The sequence below is a fragment of the Engystomops pustulosus genome, chromosome 3, assembly GCF_040894005.1.
Source record: "Engystomops pustulosus chromosome 3, aEngPut4.maternal, whole genome shotgun sequence".
NCBI classification, from domain to species: Eukaryota; Metazoa; Chordata; class Amphibia; order Anura; family Leptodactylidae; genus Engystomops; species Engystomops pustulosus.
In genome coordinates, this window is record NC_092413.1 from 114,613,665 (window position 1) to 114,632,583 (window position 18,919).

At 37.4% G+C, this 18,919-nt stretch overlaps 1 protein-coding gene across 2 annotated transcripts in view; it reads right to left on the reverse strand.

Moving 5' to 3' along the window:
• GRIK2 (glutamate ionotropic receptor kainate type subunit 2) overlaps nucleotides 1–18,919 on the reverse strand; it is a 437,454-nt gene that overhangs the window by 222,818 nt on the left and 195,717 nt on the right. For both annotated transcript variants that reach the window (XM_072141893.1, XM_072141892.1), the window contains one exon: nucleotides 18,540–18,797. In XM_072141893.1, the coding sequence (XP_071997994.1) occupies nucleotides 18,540–18,797 (258 nt within the window). The remainder of the gene's footprint in view (nucleotides 1–18,539; nucleotides 18,798–18,919) is intronic.

Here is an 18,919-nt window from a genome sequence, read left to right on the forward strand (position 1 = left end):
TTGTATACTCTGCACCATATCTTTACAGAAAAAGCAAAAATGTAGATATTTCTGCTAATTTATTAAACAAGAAAAAATGAAATGTCACATGGTCATACATATTCAGACCCTTTGCAGTGACACTTATATTCAACTTGCATTCTGTCCATTTCCTTCAGGGTGAAGTCACACGTTGCAATTAAAACTGCATCGCAATTAGTTTTCAGGTGGATTTAGGTGCAGTTTTGTCAATTTCCCAGGTGAAAGACATTAACTGAATGGGTGAATTTGATTTTAAAGCAGAAACCTGTTCAATAAATATCATTCCTATTGATTTGATGTCTTTAACCTGTTAAAATAAGTAATTCCACCTAAAACCACCCCAAAACTAATTGCAATGCAGTTTTAACTGCAACATGTGACCGCACCCTCAGATCCTTCTTAAGAAGGTTCTATTACTTAACCAGAGTCCAGCTGTGTTTAATTATAATGATTGGACTTGATTAGGAAATGCACACACCTGTCTATATAAGACCTCACACATGTCAGAGCACAAAAGAATCATGAGGTCTAAGGAACTGCCCAAGAGGAACTGACCAAGGTTACAGAAGAATTTCTGCAGCATTTAAAGTTCCTAAAAGCACAATGGCCTCTAATATCCTTAAATGGAAGTTTAAGACGACCACAACTTTTCTGCAACTTGGCTGTTCTAGTGATCATGGTAGAAGAGCCTTGGTGAAAGATGTAAAGAAAAATGGTAAAAGATCACAGTGGCTGAGCTCCAGAAATGCAGTAGGGAGATGGGAGAAAGTTACACAAAGTCAATTATCACTGCAGCCCTCCAGCAGTCTAGGTTTTATGGCAGAGTGTGGTAATGGAAGCCTCTCCTCAATGCGAGAATTATGAAAGTTTGCCTACAGTTTACAAAAAAACACATAAAGGACTCCCAGACTATATGGAAAGGCTGTGGAAAATATAATGCTCTGGTCTGAGACAAAGATTGAACTTTTTGGTGCTAATTCTAAGGAGTGTGGAGAAAACCAGGCACTCACTCATCAACTGTCAAATGCAATCACAACAGTGAAACATGGTGGTGGCAGCATCATGCTATGGTTGTGTTTTTCACAACAATAACTAAGAACACAGTTAAAATAACAAAGCAGCGGCTTCAGAATAACTTTGGGACCATTCTTGAATGGTCCAGCCAGAACTCTGATTATACAACCAATTGAGTATCTGTGGAGAGACTTGAAAATGGCTGTCCACCAACATTCACCATCCAACCTAAGGGAACTGGAGAACATTTGCAAGGAAGAATGGCAGAGGATTCCTAAACTAAGGTGTGAAAAACTTGTAACATATTTCCCAAGAAGAATCATAGCTGTACTAGCTGAAAATACTGAAAATCTGCATAGGTGAACATAGTATATAATACTATATACCAATCAGTGACTGACAGTGATCTGACAGTATCTCACTGAGCATGTGCCAGCCTGCTTAGTCAATTACATAACACACTACAATACAACGGTCTGTCTGAAAACTAGCAGAGAAGGCATGATGAGGGATATTTCTGCTACTTAACTTGTCTCATTTTTGTGACTTTTGTAGTTTTTTTGCGACTTTTCACAGCAAATTTTGCTGCCGATTTTCAAGTGCACCATTACCTGCACCTTGTGCAGTGTACCTTATGTATCTTTATTTTCCAGATATTCTGTGCAACTTTTCACTTATTTATCACATTTTTTTGCTTGTTTTTGCAACTTTTTAGCTGCAGGTCTGCACCTTGTCCAGGGCAGGTGCAAAGGAAGGAATTTTTTTCATGGACCCTGATTTAACATGTAAGTTGGAAGTATTTCAGATGCTTTAAATGTTTAAAATTTTACACATTAAACCTGTCGGGCATTGGATATTTGGGAAGTTTTGTTTTAATTCATACATTTTAGCATTTTTTAAGAAGAGCAGATTTGCCTAATTACATTGCTGTTAACATGGCATTTACAAAACGTATGTGTTAACAAAGTTAACACGCTGATTTCAGTCGCGGTTTGCAGCGTTCGGCTGGGAAATCTGGGCAGCACACATTGCGAGTGTGATGTGAGTTCATCGCATCACACTCACAAGTGTGTAATGGGCCTAACCCCCTCACATGGCTTGTGTCCATGTGGATTTGAGACATTTACAACAAAAAGTCTCAAAAAGAAGCCAGGAATGGTAAAAGCATAGGAAAAAGTGAACAAAAAAATGCTTAACACCTACCCGCTCTGCGCCCGATATATATCGGACGCTGAGTGCAGAGACTTACAGCTCAGCGCCCAATATATGGAACGCGGAGCTGATGTTGGTTTAGCTCAAGATCTGAGCCAAACCGGCATCGGGACAAATGGGGTGCTAACTATAACTAATAGCCAACACCCCAGTGTAACACCCGCAGTCGGAACCCATTTAACTTGCCTTTGGGGGGTCTTTCCCCCATGATTGTCCCCCCCCCCCCGCCGACTTTGTGGGGTGCCGATCATTGGCAGTCCTGGGTTCCGATCAGGACCAAAAGCTGCCTGTAGGCACTGCCTGAAAGATGGCGTCTATGACGTCATCCTAAAGGCACAGTGTCAGTCTATGCATGTGCATAGGCTGACACTGCTAACACCCTGCAATACATGAGTATTGCAGATTATTGTTATGAACAAGCAATCAGATGATTGCTTGTTCATGTCCCATGGTGGAAACAGTAAAAAAGTAACAAAGAAATTTCTATAAAAAATAAAGCAATAAATCAAAAATGCCCATAACCCCATAACATATAAAGAGACATATAACACTAAAAAAAAGTCTAAATCATAACACAAACCCCACATATATAGTATCATCACATCCGCAACAACCTGTAGAATAAAATTATATCATTAATGAGCCCGCACGATGAACACTGTAAAAAAATTGTAAAAAAACTGCCAAAAATTATGATTTTTACCTATTGAATCCCACAAAAAAATGCAATAAAAAGTGATCAAAAAAACGTATCTACTCCAGAATAATATTGTTGCAAAGTACCAAATGTCCCACATCAACCAGTTCCATAGCCAAAAAAGTAAAAATGTTATGCCACTTTTGTGTGGAAAAAATGATAGATTTTTCCACACAAATTTAGTAAAACAAAAGAAAAAATATTCAAGTATGGTATCCCTTTAATTATATTGACCCATAGAATAAAGATATTAGGCTTTACGGTGAACACAAAAAAAAAAGTAAAAAAATTTTCAACAATAGGGGATACCAACCCCAAAATGGTAACACTGGAAAAAGCATCTCATCCCACAAAAAAATGCCATCACTTGTCCCCAATAACAAAAAAGTTGGAAATGTCAAAAACCATGTCCTCATCCCAGTTGGCCAGGGATAGAAAAATGTAGCAGCAAAAACTCTTTAGTCAAAATAAACATTTATTCACCCCACTTCATTTCTGCTTTTTTCATTCTAGGATCACACATTTCCTGACCTGGAAACCAGCAATATTATTTCATTGGCCACATTGGTGACTAATATTAGTAACTTAAACTTTGAAAAACTCTGTTTTTAAATGTTTAGTGTTCCTAAGAATGATTCAGATTTTTTTAGTCCTTTAGAATGATTATAATTCTCATGGTATCTATATATTCCATATATTTACTTTGTTAGTGTACGACTAGCAAGGGGCATTTGTTTTTCCCAACACATTCTTATAAATAAATACAGTACATGCTGGCACATATTCAACGGTTTTCAGCTTGCAAGACTCCCTGGAGTATCAATATAAAGAGCACAAAACTCTTAGTAGCAGGAGCTGCCATATTCTGCTTGGGGTTTCAAGTGATATGTCATCTTGTGGAAATGTGTAATGCTAAGATACTGCTTGAAGGTAAAATAAAAAAGGTGGTAAGAGGTTTAATTTCCAAAACTAAGAAATTCAACAGAAGAAACTCTTTATAATCTATATGATTTGTTTTACGAAAGGCAATATATACAAAAGGCGGTATATGTGCCACCATACTTGGCTTTTGGGTTTGTAAATGATTGTTATACATGTATATATGTGTGTATTTGCCAAAATATTCTTTATATTATTTAAATTTTAAAACTGTATTAGAACGTATAGCTTATGTTGTATGATCTCATAACAGTGTTAATTGGGGATGTGTACAGATTGGCGTGACCAAGCCAGATGAGATGTAACAAAGTCCTCCTTTTTGTGTAGTTGGGAATGTCAACCGCTGTTTTAATTTTTTACGACCAGCCAACGTAAATATACTTTGACCAGTCTTGAAGGAATGTATGGTGAGGGCCCATGGACAGAGCCCTCTCTACATGCAGACACTAATCACAGCAGTTAACCTGTTGAGTGCCACCTTCAAACCCCACAACGGCACCTAATAGTGCTGCACATGGGCTCTGCTATATTTAAATCTGCACTGTTGGATTTCGAGCATGTGCATTATGGGACGTATGGCAATCCATGCGCCACAGATCTCTGACGCCATAATTCTACGTTATTTAAACCCAGCCTCTCAATCTGTTAGGTTTTACCTCCTAAAGAAGCGTTGGGCAAAATGCGCTTTGGGGTATCCATCTACGGCACCACCTAAGCACCATGGGTAAGACACTTGTTCTTTGTACAAAAAAATGAAATAAAAATACATGCATTCCATGTTGTTTTTAATGAACAGTGGTGCTCCTTTTTCTCCTTCAGTATTCATTCAGTGTGGAATAGTTCATGTGTGTGATATGAGGTGTGGGTTTGACCCCATGATGTAGCAGTGTTTTGATGATGTGGTATGTACCGTATATACTTAAGTATAAGCCGACCCAAGTATAAGCCGAGGCCCCTAATTTTACCACAAAAGCCGAGTTTGGGTTTTCAGCACATTTTTTGTGCTGAAAAACTAGGCTTATATTCGAGTATATATGGTAATTATATTTGAATCTAGTTTGACACTCTCGTGCCCTCAGCTGAGGATGCCAGCCAACACAATAATAGCTAGAGCCTGTTAAAGGCTCCCATAGCTGCCATTAGACATTCTATATTACAGTCTGGCGGAGACAGACTGTAATATAGAAACTGTTGTATTGCAATATATTGTATGAGTGATCAGAAACCATAAGGTACATGTACCTTAGGGGGCCTGAAGTAATAGTAAAAAAAATAAATAAATAAAATAAAATGCAAAACATATTAGTTATCACTGCATCCCAAAATGACCAGATGCCTAAATGTCTGAATCACAACCTTTTCCATATTGCTTCCAATAAAAATAAGAATAAAAAGTGATCCAAAGTTTGTAAAGTAAGTCGAAATGAAAATTTTCTCCCATCATGGAAATGATGACACCTTACAAAGATCTATACACTTAACTATAAAAAGAATATGCCAATGCCTTTCTTTAAATGCAAGGGTTTTTTTTTATTTTTTTAGGTAATGAGACAAAAATAATGTATATAAATTTGGTACCCTATCTTGTTTTCAGAAGAACGGACCCCCACAAACATGAGAATGCGGGTCCCATTCCGACTAATTGAATGGAACAGCAGATCAGGTATCCATTCAATACATTTTCTCTGTTCGGCATATTGCTCTGCCATCTCTGGCACTCTCGAAGAGAGTGTTCCGTGGAGAACTTCCACTGCTCAGACACCCACTGATCTTGTTGATGGAGAAAATAAATTAATCTAGTTACAACCTTTTTAATGTTCTTAAGGGGGTTGTTTACTTTCAGTAAAAAAATTAATTATTTGTGTAATGAAAAGTTATACAATTTTCTCTATCAATTCCTCATGGTTTTCTAGATCTCTGCTTGCTTTGCTTCTATACAAAGCTTCAAAGCTTCCAAGTTTACGTCCAGTTTATATAATCTGTCCATGCTGATGTGATGGACATGCATGTGCATGAGCTGTTATTATCACTGAGAGTAATAGGATGTGTGTGATAATAACGGCTTGTGTATCTGCACATCCATCACATTACCATGGACAGATTATCTACTAGAAGTAAACTTAGAAGCTTTGTATAGAAGCAAAGTAAGCAGAGATATAGAAAACCATGAGGAATTGATACAGAAAGTATATTGGAAAATTGTGCAACTTTTCCGTAACCAAACAATATCAATTGAAAGTGGACAACCCCTTTAACTATTGTGTTAAAGAGATTTGCTGCAAAAATGGGGATTATCCATAGATGGGATAGAATTATGTGCTGTATCTCCATGAGATCTTCGAATGAAGAACCATCCAAAGCCCGCTTTATTTTTCACTACATGTTCTCTTGTGTAAAGTGGTCCCTTTTGTAAAAAGGCAAGCAAAATCTTCTGTGGTATTAGTGGCAAGGGCAAGCTTCATAAGGTTATCTAGCACTAGGAATGGCATGAGGACTCAATGTGCATTTAGTAATGGTGCTATAAACTTGAGATCCTGTGTAATACGTATTACAGTTGCCAGTGTTTAATGCAAATAAGCCTTGAAGGGAAAAGACTCATTTAATCATGATCACTATTAATTGAGAGTACAATGATGTGGGGCTGCCTTTCCTCTAGAGGAACTGGATTTGTATTCTCTGCGTAGTGACATAAATGGATTGCAGTAGGTTTATTGGATCAGTCTGCAACATGTACAGAGAGATAGAAATGGCACATGAAGGTTCTCGATATGTTGACAGAATTTATTCAGTAAGGCATATTGTATTGTTTCAGAGTTGATGGTTTCTATCACTGGAATAAACTGAGGTGACGAGAGGGATCATCCCTGTCTTGTTTAATTTTTTAGAGAAAGTGTCATGTGGTGTGCCATTATTTCTAATTTTAGAGTTGGGGGTCTGAGAGAAAAGACTGCTGATACAAAAAACAGCCCCTCCATGTTGAATGTGTGTTAATTTTAGATCGAGTGGTGTTCATGGATTAGATAGCGTTTGCAATGTCAGAAAATTGAGGCATTGAATAGTAGCAATATTAGGAGAAATTTGAGCGTGACTGAGTTTTTGAATGCAGGACTAACTGAAAAACATTTAAGGGAGCGAACTCAATGTGTGTCTACAAACAGAAAGCTAGCATGTAGCACAGACCCTCCCTGAGAGTATCGCATGTAATCATGTATGGTTAAGATAGCACCACAAAACACTGTGCACATTTAGCAATTGACTGCAGCCTGGGAAATTATATGGTAAAAGCACCCCGAAGTGAGAGGGTAGCCTGAGAGTGTGGATTCACACTCCTAAAAATCCATATTCACCCTGATGCAAATGTGGTCAAGACTTGCTACGTAATCTATCACTGTGCAGCCTCTAACTATACTAAAAGAGTATATTCAGCACAGTGAACCTTCTCTACCCACCTGTGTCCAACATAGCAAACCCCTCAATACCTACCTGTGGGTTCCTAACTCCCTATTCCATACTTAAAACGTTAACTCATCCAAAACTCCTCACGCTCCACTCCTTGCTCTGAAAGAAAAATCAACTTCTTTACCCACCATTCCTTTTTAATATTTCTTTTGTTTGTTTCTAAACACTGGGAAAATATTCCTTATGGTCTAAATAAAAGATTAATAAAAGTTAAATTTTAACAGAATCTTCATCAACATAAGTCGAAGGACCTCCTTGTTTGCAGAAATGCAAAGTTTGTAAATTTATTTGTGTCTAAAGTACAGTGCCTATATGCCATTCTAGTCCACGTAGTGAAATGTTTAGTATGGAGACGAAAAAAATGTGAAACTTATGGAAGCACAGTTATACAAAGACCATTTTTATTTCTGCTATAGTTTCTTGTGTGAAATATGTTAGAATGTGCTAGTTTCTGTAGCAGTATCTAATTCAGGTTAAGTGCTAAATTCATGTTACCCCCTAGAACCATCAAGCCTTTAGCAAATGTGAGTAGTTTATCTACAGTATCAAATTTGGAGGTTGGAAAAGACAGGTATGACTATCCAGGGACTGAGGTATAGATGTGTAGGGCAATCAGCAACAGAGGGAAATATAGGACAGTTCAGATAGTAGATCTACCTGTCAATCAACCTCTTTTTATATTATAAAAAACTGACACTCTCACCTGTGTATTTCATAATAATAGTAACACAGTTCAAGTTTTAAAAGTGCTTTGCTCCTAATGGATTTAGTTTCACTGTAATGTGTTGACGTTCACTATACTATCCTTAATAAACCAGCATCTATCTTCTGTGTCTAGGGACATGCACAGTATAAATAGTATGTGATTCCTAAAGGCGATACTAAACACTTCTTCAGGCTGTGAAATATTCAATGTTGTGCCAAAGGGAAAAGATTAAGGAGATAAGAGAGGGTATGAAATGCCCTTCTTTCAATATAGTACATCCTCTTTGCTTCAGTAAAGAGAAAACTTGGCTCCTATTGTGGAGTTAATGAAAACTTCTTGAGATGAGTTGAAGAGTACCCAGTGTTGTGTTGTGTGCCAGGGGCATACAGCTAGTCACAGCTGATCACTTGAGTGTGTGGGCAGGGCGTATAAAGAGTAACAGGGGATGAGGGAGATGGAGGAGGCCTGAGCCAAATAAACATCCTTATAAAGTGAAATATAATATAGAACATATTTGGTTTGGGGGTTTCAGAAGGTTTGACTGTAACAAGTATAAACAAATGAGCTGTGAACATGGTAACTGATTTTTGGAGCAATAAGTTTTATGTTGCCAAGCACTTTTCTTGTGTTAACTTCTTTCTTAACAGTGTTGACAGCTTTAACCCCTTACGCACCACAGTTATTTTTTAATAACATAGCTGTTATACACAGCTTTATGAAATACAGATTATACAAAAAGTTGGAGTAAAGACATTGGGGGACATTTACTTACCCAGCCACTGGAGATCCCCAAAAGTGGATTGTCAGACTCCAATGCACGGTGCTGCAATTCACAAAGATCGTGCGCCCGATATCCTGCATGCGTTGCTTCCCTGCTAAGGTCTGCCATAGTTCACCATCTTCTTCCAGGTGTATGTGAGTGCATTGGATGCGACACTCGTTGAATATTAAATCCTGTGCTCAGTCCGAATCAGTTGGATCCGACACCCTCCCCCCCCCCCAGATTTCTAATGCAAGAAAGCTGGTGCCGCTGCGCCAAAATCCGATCACATGTAACACAATCCCCTTCTAAATTCCTGTCACAGTGGCGCAATCTTGAAAACCATGTACAGTCCGATGGAAATGCGATCCGCAGACTCTTAAATAAGTAAATAGGCCCCATTGAGTACGTTTAAAGAGATTTTACGCACTACATTTTCGGCTCTAGAGGAATTTTGTTTATTTGTATAACACTATCATCTGTTGGACAAACATATTGGAGCAAAGAGATAAATTGAATCTACCACTTGCTGCTATTAACCATACAACGCATCTGAATTACATTGTATTGCGCACGTACCAACTTAATATTATGTATTGATCCAACGGTATCTTTTAATTTTTCATGACTTTTCCATGATTTGTTTTAGAACACTTAAATATTTCACTGTTTACATAGTCATCAAATATTCAATTGATACTGTTTTTATAAAAGGTGTGAAAGGAATACTGAGGTTTGGTGCTCTGAACTATGTGTGCTTTTTCATTTTTTACTTTTGTCTCAGTTATCCAAGACAGTTTGTGAGCCTTATAAGTATTTTTTTTTCTGACCCTTCACAAAAATGTTCCAAAAAATTATCAAAAAAGGGCATGTATGTCAAAATGGTACCATTGAAAAGGACAATCGAAATGTAAAAAAATAAGCCCTAAACAAGCTCTATCAACTGAAAAATATTTCAGTTATGTCTCTGAGAAGATGGCGATACCAAGATAAATTTGATTTTCTCGATATACCTTTTTTTACAGTAAAATTTAAAAAATATATTTTAAAAACTATGTAAATGATGAATCACCATAAGCATAGTGATCTATAGAATAAAGAGAACATATTATGTTCAGTGTACAATGTACAGCCCCAATACAATACAAAAAGAAAGGAAACCAGAATTCATGGTTTTCTTTTCCTCCATACATTCAAGAGTAAAATCTCATCAATAAGCTGATGATCCACTAAATTGAAGAATTTGTAAAGTGCATCTAATCTTACAGAAAATAATCCCTTATATGTCCAAATTGCCAAAAAAAAAATAAAGATTGTATAGCCAATAAAAAGTGACAAGACAAATCTGCTCTGAATTGTTGCAGCTTCTCTTCAGTACCCTGGTGTGTGATCATACAGCAGTTTATTGACAAACTTGGGAGAAATTGGGAGAAATTGAGCGTTTTGGTATTTTGTCCACTGAGAATGTGTACATTTAAAAAAACTCTTTCATATAGCCAAAAAAATTACAAATTTCAAAATTGCAAGATTTTTTTTTACCCCTGTGAAACAATTAAAGGGTTAATACACTTCATAAATGCCGTTTTACATATATTGAGAGGTGTAGTCTCTATAATGTGGTAATTTACGGAGATTTACCATTATTTAGGCCTCTCAACGTGACTTGAAAGCTGAGCAGGTCCCTCTAAACCATGATTTTGCATTTTTAATGAAAATTTGAAAAATTGCGTGTAAGGTTCAAAGCCCCATAACACCCTACAAAAATGGGAAGATGCATAAAAAGCCATGTCAACATAAGGCAGTTAGTTATCAAGTTTTGTTTTGGTGTTATGACTATGGGTCAAAAAAGTAGAAAATTTTTAATTTAGAAAATATCCATTTTTTCATAAACGTAAAACATGCCACCAAAACTTTTGAACAAACATGAAATACAAAGTGTCACAAGAAAACAAGTTCAAAATCATCTGGATACATTCAAACGTTCTGAATTTATAACCCCTCATAGTAACACAAGACAGAATTTCAAATCTATTAATCCTTTTGATTAGATGTTAACCCCTTACCGACATGTGACATAATAGTACGTCACATGTCGGGTCCCGTTGCATGGAGAGGGCTCGCACCCCCCTTTCCCTAGAACTGATATAAATATAAATAAACAGTAAATATCATAAACACATTAGGTATTGCCGCATCCGATCTATCAAAATATTATAACGGTTTTTCACTGCGTTTAACCCCGTAACGGAAAATAGCGCCCAAAGTCGAAAATGGCACTTTTTTGCCATTTAAAAAAAAATTAAAAATTCTATAAAAAGTGATCAAAAGGTCGTACAGTCCTAAAAATTATAACATTGTAAACGTCATCAAAATCAGCAAAAAACGGCACCACCCACAGCTCCATACACCAAAGTATGAAAAAGTTTAAATTTTTTTAAATGTATGAAAACATTATAAAACCTATACAAATTTGGGAACACTGTAATCGTACCGACCCAAAGAATAAATTAGATATGTCATTTGGGGCGCACAGGGAAATCCGTAAAATCCAAGCCCACAAGAATACGGCACAAATGCGTTTTTTTACCAATTTCACTGCATTTGGATTTTTTTTCCCACTTCCCAGTACACAGCATGAAATATTAAATACCCCCATTTTGAAGTGTAATTTGTTACGCAGAAAATAAGCCATCACATAGCTTGTACATGGAAAAATAAAAAAGTTACAGATTTTTGAATGTGGGGAGTGAAAAATGAAAACGCAAAAACGTAAAAGGGCTGCGGCGGGAAGGGATTAAGATTCCATCTCTGGGAGGATCATTTGCTTTTTGCATTAGCCAGAGAGCATGGTATACCCATTCTAGTGTTAAATGTATAGTAGTATTGTCCCCGGGTAGGCCTATTCTGGTGGCTGGTATACTCTTAGAAAGCACACCTGGGCTTCTACAATCATGTGCAGCTTCTGGATATGTTTTTGACCATTGGTGAAGGTTCCATTTACTGTTCTATTCTTAGATTCTCAGGGTGTGGTTACACATTGCAGTTAAAACTGCATCGCAATCAGCTTTGACATTTGTGGAGCAGGCTTCCCCTTCAAAATCAAATTCACTTGTTCATTTCATGTCTTTCACCTGTTAAATTGACAAAACTGGATGACTCATACACAGCAGCTGGGGGATGGTGCAGCAATTGATTAGTTCTGACAATCAGGGACAACATATTGATGACATAGTATTGGCTGATGCTGGGAGGGACTAGCCTGGAGCAGTGCATAAGTAGGGTGAGGAGAGTGCCGGGGCAGCCACAGGAGTGCAATAGCCTCATTATCATAACTTAATAATTTGTTTTCAATGAGTTCATGGATTAAACAAGACATGTTTCTGCATCAGTGTATCTACAGAATTCTCAAGGCATGTTAGGTTCACAGTACATAAAAGCAAATGGTGGATTTTCTTCAAAAGAGTAATGGAGCAGACGGCCACACATGACGGTTCTGCTCCATTAATCTATATGGAGCTGATGGAGATTTCCGTCAGCTCCATAGAGATTAATGGAGCAAAATGGTCATGCATAGCCGTCTGCTCCATCAGTCTGAGGAGTGGTGAGGGGTCTGTTGGACCCCTCGTTTTTGCAATCTGCAGGGGTCTCAGCACTAAGACCGCCACTGATCAGCAAGTTAGGCCCTATCCCATGGATTGGGCCCAACTTGTCTTCGTGTGAAAACTCTTTTAAGTGAGTGAACATCAAAATGGTTGTAGAGGGATATTTATTGATGCTGAGTGTTATCTATGTGTCTTTTACTTATCCTAAGACTCCTACGGTCTTATAGGGCTTTCTGCGGTTCTTAGAAGAGGGGGGACTATGGTTTTCAAAACACTTACCACTGGCTTCTGGGTATGCTTACACAAGACATACTAGATTATGCTCTGTATGAGTCTTTATATAGTTTAATGAAAAATCTGGCATATTTTCATACTGCAGTGCCAGCATCTGCTGCAGGTTATAAGGTGTGAAGAGACTTTTCTCCACCCCCTGCTTTAATACACACTTCATTAAACTTTCTCTGTTTGATGAGCATGTTGGGTCAACTCAACATTCTCCTCAGAGGCCAAAGAACAAATTGCCAGTAGATGTGACTTATCTTGGGACCCATGCTGTGTTCCATTATCTCTGTAGATGGCTCTGCTTTAGCATGCTGTGGTCTAGAGCAGAGCGAAGAAGTATAGTGGCAACATACCTGCCTAATAAGTGGCATGCTGTTATTTTCACTGCAGTACAAGGCAGTGCCCTGCAAAAAATGGGCTTGGGAAAGTATTTAAGAAAATGACATAAAATACAATAAAATAAAAAATGATACAGTGATTACTGACGTTGCACTTTAGAAATATACAGATGCATTTATCACTGACACTGCACTTTAGCAATATATACTGATGCAGATACTGCTGCTTCAGACTTCAGACTGAAAAGGGTTATTATTTGTACGTCTATCTGTCCCTCACAGCCTTCTCTCCCTACCTTCCTACCTTTCTTCGAAAGGGCAATTGTAACATTATTAAATCTAAGTTCTGTCACTCACTCTTCCTCCAGCTGCTGCCTTTCAATCTCTGCCTCTTCTCTATAATTGTGTCGGGACATGTCACTCTCAATGTGGACATGGTGATGGTGGACAATATCTAAACACTGGTTGATGGGCTGGTCAGCTGCCCTTCAACAAGTGTTTTCAGGTGTGTGTACACCAAATCTGAATCAAATCTTCTGCATGAGGTCCTGTTTTGGGGACCTAAACCTCCAATGTTCAGCATAGATGTAAATAGTGTGGTTCTGGTCTGCTCATCACTAATTTTGAAGTAACATAGATTATCATGTCATAGTGTGAAAGGTTGGAAGGAATTATTCAATGCATGCTGCATCTGTACTCCACTAGGAGAATGCTACACATTGGAATTAATAATGCCTGCTGTAAACCATTATGAAGGATAAATAATGAAATGGTAGTGGATTTCAGAGTTTAATAAAATCTTTACATATCAATTGGAGACATTAAAGTAATATGAAAAAAGTGCAAATAAAACAGCTACCATTATATAAAATGATTAGTCCTCAATGTCACCAGGATGTAAGATGTTCATTGTAATAACAGGACAAGCATGAACTGTGTATATCAATCTCACCTTGAGCATTTTTGCTGTAAACATACTTATCAATATAATTTACTGTGCAAGTTTGTGTCATTTTTGCATACTGAGTACTGCTCATGTTTTAGTAGCAACAAGAGAGGTTGAATGGAAATAATACTGTGCACAAGTCTGCACCATAGTATTGCATTCCCATGTGTTCATTTGATTGACAGAGGCTATGGCTCTATAAATGTAATGCAGCAGGTACATTTCCTAATTTTAACTCTAGGGACCTGAGTCTTATACTTCCTGCAACCTATTGATTTAACAGGTCCCTAAGCTAAAGCAAGAAAATATATTAAAAATAAAAACGTACACTTTAATAACTGCCTTCATATAACTGAGACAAGAGGTTACAAGAGTTGCAAAATAGCTGAAAAGTGGTGAATTGGGCATTTTCATTTACAGTTCAATAATTTGATGGAAGGGTCATTACTAGAGATGAGCGAGCACTAAAATGCTCGAGTGCTCGTTATTCGAGACGAACTTTTCCAGATGCTCGAGTGCTCGTCTCGAATAACGAGCCCCATTGAAGTCAATGGGAGACTCGAGCATTTTTCAAAGGGACCATGGTTCGGGAATAAAATGTGTTAATTAATTGAAAAAGAATGTCTTCTGATAAGTTAGCAGATGTATGCAAACATCTGCAATCTATTCTTCACTGTTCCGCGCGTATATTATCTCCCGACAAGTTAACAGATGTGAAGAACAGTGAAGAATAGAATAAAAACAGTGACCACAGGATCATTTAAGTGAAAAACACAGTGAAGAATAGATTGCAGATGTTCTGCACATCTGCTTACTTGTCGGGAGATACGCTGTCCCGGGATCCGCTGCTCTTCTTCCACTGAAGTCTCCCCGATGTCTCCGTGCCCCTCGATGTCTCCGTGCCCCTCGATGTCTCCGTGCCCCTCGATGTCTCCGTGCCCCTCGATGTCTCCGTGCCCCTCGATGTCTCCGTGCCCCTCGATGTCTCCCCGTGCCCCTCGATGTCTCCCCGTGCCCCTCGATGTCTCCGTGCCCCTCGATGTCTCCGTGCCCCTCGATGTCTCCGTGCCCCTCGATGTCTCCCCGTGCCCCTCGATGTCTCCCCGTGCCCCTCGATGTCTCCGTGCCCCTCGATGTCTCCGTGTCCCTCGATGTCTCCGTGCCCCTCGATGTCTCCGTGCCCCTCGATGTCTCCGTGCCCCTCGATGTCTCCGTGCCCCTCGATGTCTCCCCGTGCCCCTCGATGTCTCCGTGCCCCTCGATGTCTCCGTGCCCCTCGATGTCTCCGTGCCCCTCGATGTCTCCGTGCCCCTCGATGTCTCCCCGTGCCCCTCGATGTCTCCGTGCTGCCGCTGCCCCATGTCTCTGTGCTGCTCACCGTGTTCTTCACACATATATATTGTTCTTCACATACTATTTTGTTCGCACCGTTCCGCGCGTATCTTCCGACAAGTAAGCAGATGTGCCGAACATCTGTAATCTATTCTTCACTGTGTTCTTCACTGTGTTTTTCACTTAAATGATCCTGTGTTCACTGTGTTCACTGTTTTTATTCTATTCTTCATTGTTCTTCACTGTGTTTTTTTAATTAAATGCTCGATCTCGAGCAGGGGAAATACTCGTCCGAGCAACGAGCCGTCTCGAGTACCTTAATACTCGAACGAGCATCAAGCTCGGACGAGTATACTCGCTCATCTCTAGTCATTACGAAACCAGATGCCTCCTATTTTTTAAATTTTATTTTAGGGAGAGGAGGTTGATCTAAACTTTCAGTTTTTAATTCAGGGTTAGTGATCAGGTTGAATTACAAGCATGGAAGTAAGGGAAGTAGCACTGCACATTAAACACTTACTCTATATGGAATGAATTCAGGCCATCATACCCAACACCGCACTGCAATAATACGTTGCATGTCACAAAGTGGTCAACATATTTTCTCAGGCCCTTAGCATTTAACTTCTGAGCTAAAATTCTATATTCTAATTCTTAATTACCCTTACCTTAGACAACCTCTAGTTATTTAAGAGACAACTAGAATTCCAGTGATTTGAGGTGCAATAGATGGGGTTTCTTTAGTTATGAACCCTCTTTATTAATCACATTTAAGGGAACAGCTGCAAGTGAGACAGTAAAACAGAGATAGCTTTGTTCCACGAAGAGGACCCATGCATTCCTCTAACACCAAATAATAAAGTAAAAGGTTACATATAGACCAAGAAGGGTAATGATGCCCTGCTCGGTCTGTATTCAACCTTAGCCTTTATATGCCCTGTATGCAATGGTTACAAGTATATTTATGTGTTTAAATAACTATTTTGGCTACTATGTGATTTTTGCAATTGAAATTTATAAGATTTACCATTAATGCAGGTTTGTCTTTAGAACGGTTATTTGTTTTGGACATTTAATGTACTCTCTCATTTAATTATGGTCTATAGGGGCCGAAAATATATGATTTCGGTACGCAAAAACTGTGTTAAAACAAAGTTACTGTATTTTGTTAAAATTTGCTAATGTCTTACTATGTTATCTTACCATTGTACAGCTTATTTTTTTTCAAAATAAATAGAAACTTATATACATTGAAAACTTAAAAATCAATTTAATCAATTTAAGTCTTAGATTCACAGAAGAAATAAATTTCTTTCTAAAACCTGAACATATTGTATAAAACTTTGGACATTAACTTTGTAACAGAAAAAGCAGAAATAGTAGTTTCCTGCTTCCTGTAGATGAAGAGTATGGATGTCACTTTGAAAACATGAACATTCTTTTTATGGATAATGCATAAAAATCCACAATATGAAAAGAAGAAAACAGGCAGTAAAATCTGGGGAATATTGCAACGGTCTGTGTTAAAAAATTATTTTTATTCTAGTCACACATTTCTTCTGTTTACTTTAATTGTTGTTTCTTTTTTAATTATGATTATAAATAAAGATTTGTTGTTTCTTTATGTTATTGTTCAAAGTTTATTATAATTTAACATAATCAATACTACCAATACATAAGCCATGTGCTATTATTTTTTTAATAACTGTAAACTGAATCAATTGTTGTCATAATTACCTGTAATTTACAGAAAGGTTTTATAGCAATACCGCAAATTGCAAAAAAATTAAAACTGCAATGCTAGAATTTCTATGTTCGATTTATATTTCTTCCCAAAACATGACATAAAAAAATCACCAACAACAGCTTATTGGAAGAATAGTTTTGGAATTTTTTGACACCAAAGAAAATTATCTATGGTTTCAGCCTTTATATTATATAAAATTGGCATCCATGCCATGATTGTAACAAGTCTCAAAGTAAACTCACAGAAGTAAAATAACCTACAAAACTAGAATAAGAAACTGATGAAAAAAATTGTTCTGACCTGCAGGCCATGCCATTTAATGGTTAACAGCAAGAAAAATCTAACTTTATAGATTTTTTTCAATGTCCTACTTTTTTAGTGGCAAATTTGGTAGAGTAGGTCTGGCAATGCTATATTTTTGTCTTTGGTCTACAGAGTAATTTGTGTAGGCTTTACCAGTCTGCCTGATATTTTTAATCTGTAAGTTGGGTTTGATTTTCAAAATAGATTCAGGGATTTCTTTTTTTAATACAACACTTAAAATATAATGATAATTGTTTAGTGAGAGCTGCTCTTACCAAGAAGCATGTAGAATACTATATCCCACAGAAATCTAAAGAATTTTTTTTAAATAGGAAACATGTATTTTATAAAACAGTTTAAAGATTTGCAAAAAGAATGGTTACATACCTAACCAAATTGTGAATGCAATGCACAAGTCTCCTACTTCTTTACTATAAAAAACAGATCACTCAATTTCTGCCGATTTGTGTTGTTCTTTACAACATAATTGATCCAAATTCAGTGTTATTTTAATTATGAACGTTTTTCCAGTGTCATTATGCCTGCTGAAGTTATATCATTTGTGTGTCAATTATGTTGCATGAGGATGGTCATTCATAGGATAAACCTCTCTGGGACACTTACAGAGCTAAACTATTATGATGGAACTATAATGCTATTAAAAAGATTAAACCAGACAGCTAATACGTGACGACAATTATGCTCAAGATATAGCTAATTCTGTAAGAATTGAAACCTTTATAAAGGAATGCTACTATATTCCAGACCCAATTGGTACATTCGATGTATTAGTAACTGACAATCACTGTAATCTACATCATCAAATTAAATTAAATATCCAAGTTATTTAAAAACATGTCTAATTATATTACAAGATACTTTTAATAAAAAGAGACAGCATGTTCAAAAGAATGGTATCTCAGTCCCAATGGCTTGGATTAGGTTCGATTAACATTTAGGAAGGTCAGAGAGGAAAATGCTATGTTGTTTACTCAGACAGAAGGTCAAAGGAGTGATCTTACTAAATCAATAGTTTCTTCAGACTGTTTTAGATCTTTAAAATGAGACTCGTTTAAAAGAAAATGTTTAAAGACCAGCTTGTTAAATCTATCTCTTGTAGAAAATCTATTTATCACTTGCATTGAAATCTTCAAAAATAGCCTGTAAGAAGTTTCTCTTACCCGTACTGTCATCATAGGCGATTGTAACTGTTTTCCACTTGAAGAACTGTACCAAATCAAGAATTGCTCGACTAAGAGAGGAAAAGTCTGGGTACAAGCTGACATAGAAAGAATCCCTGTTATCCGACACCTGATGTTTCCAGCGAGTTTGGATGTGTGGAACCCCAAGGGCATTACATATAGACTGTACAGCATTTGCTGAAGAACTGTGTGATGGTCCAAATATAGCTGCCACTCCAAGAGACAATTGTTCACAAGCTGAAATAAAAAATAAAATAAAAACAACTATTGATTGTGTAAAACACTGAGATATATATTTAGTTTCACATATATCTTGCACACGACTGTGTTTGGAGTCCGTGAGTTAGCCACACAAAAAA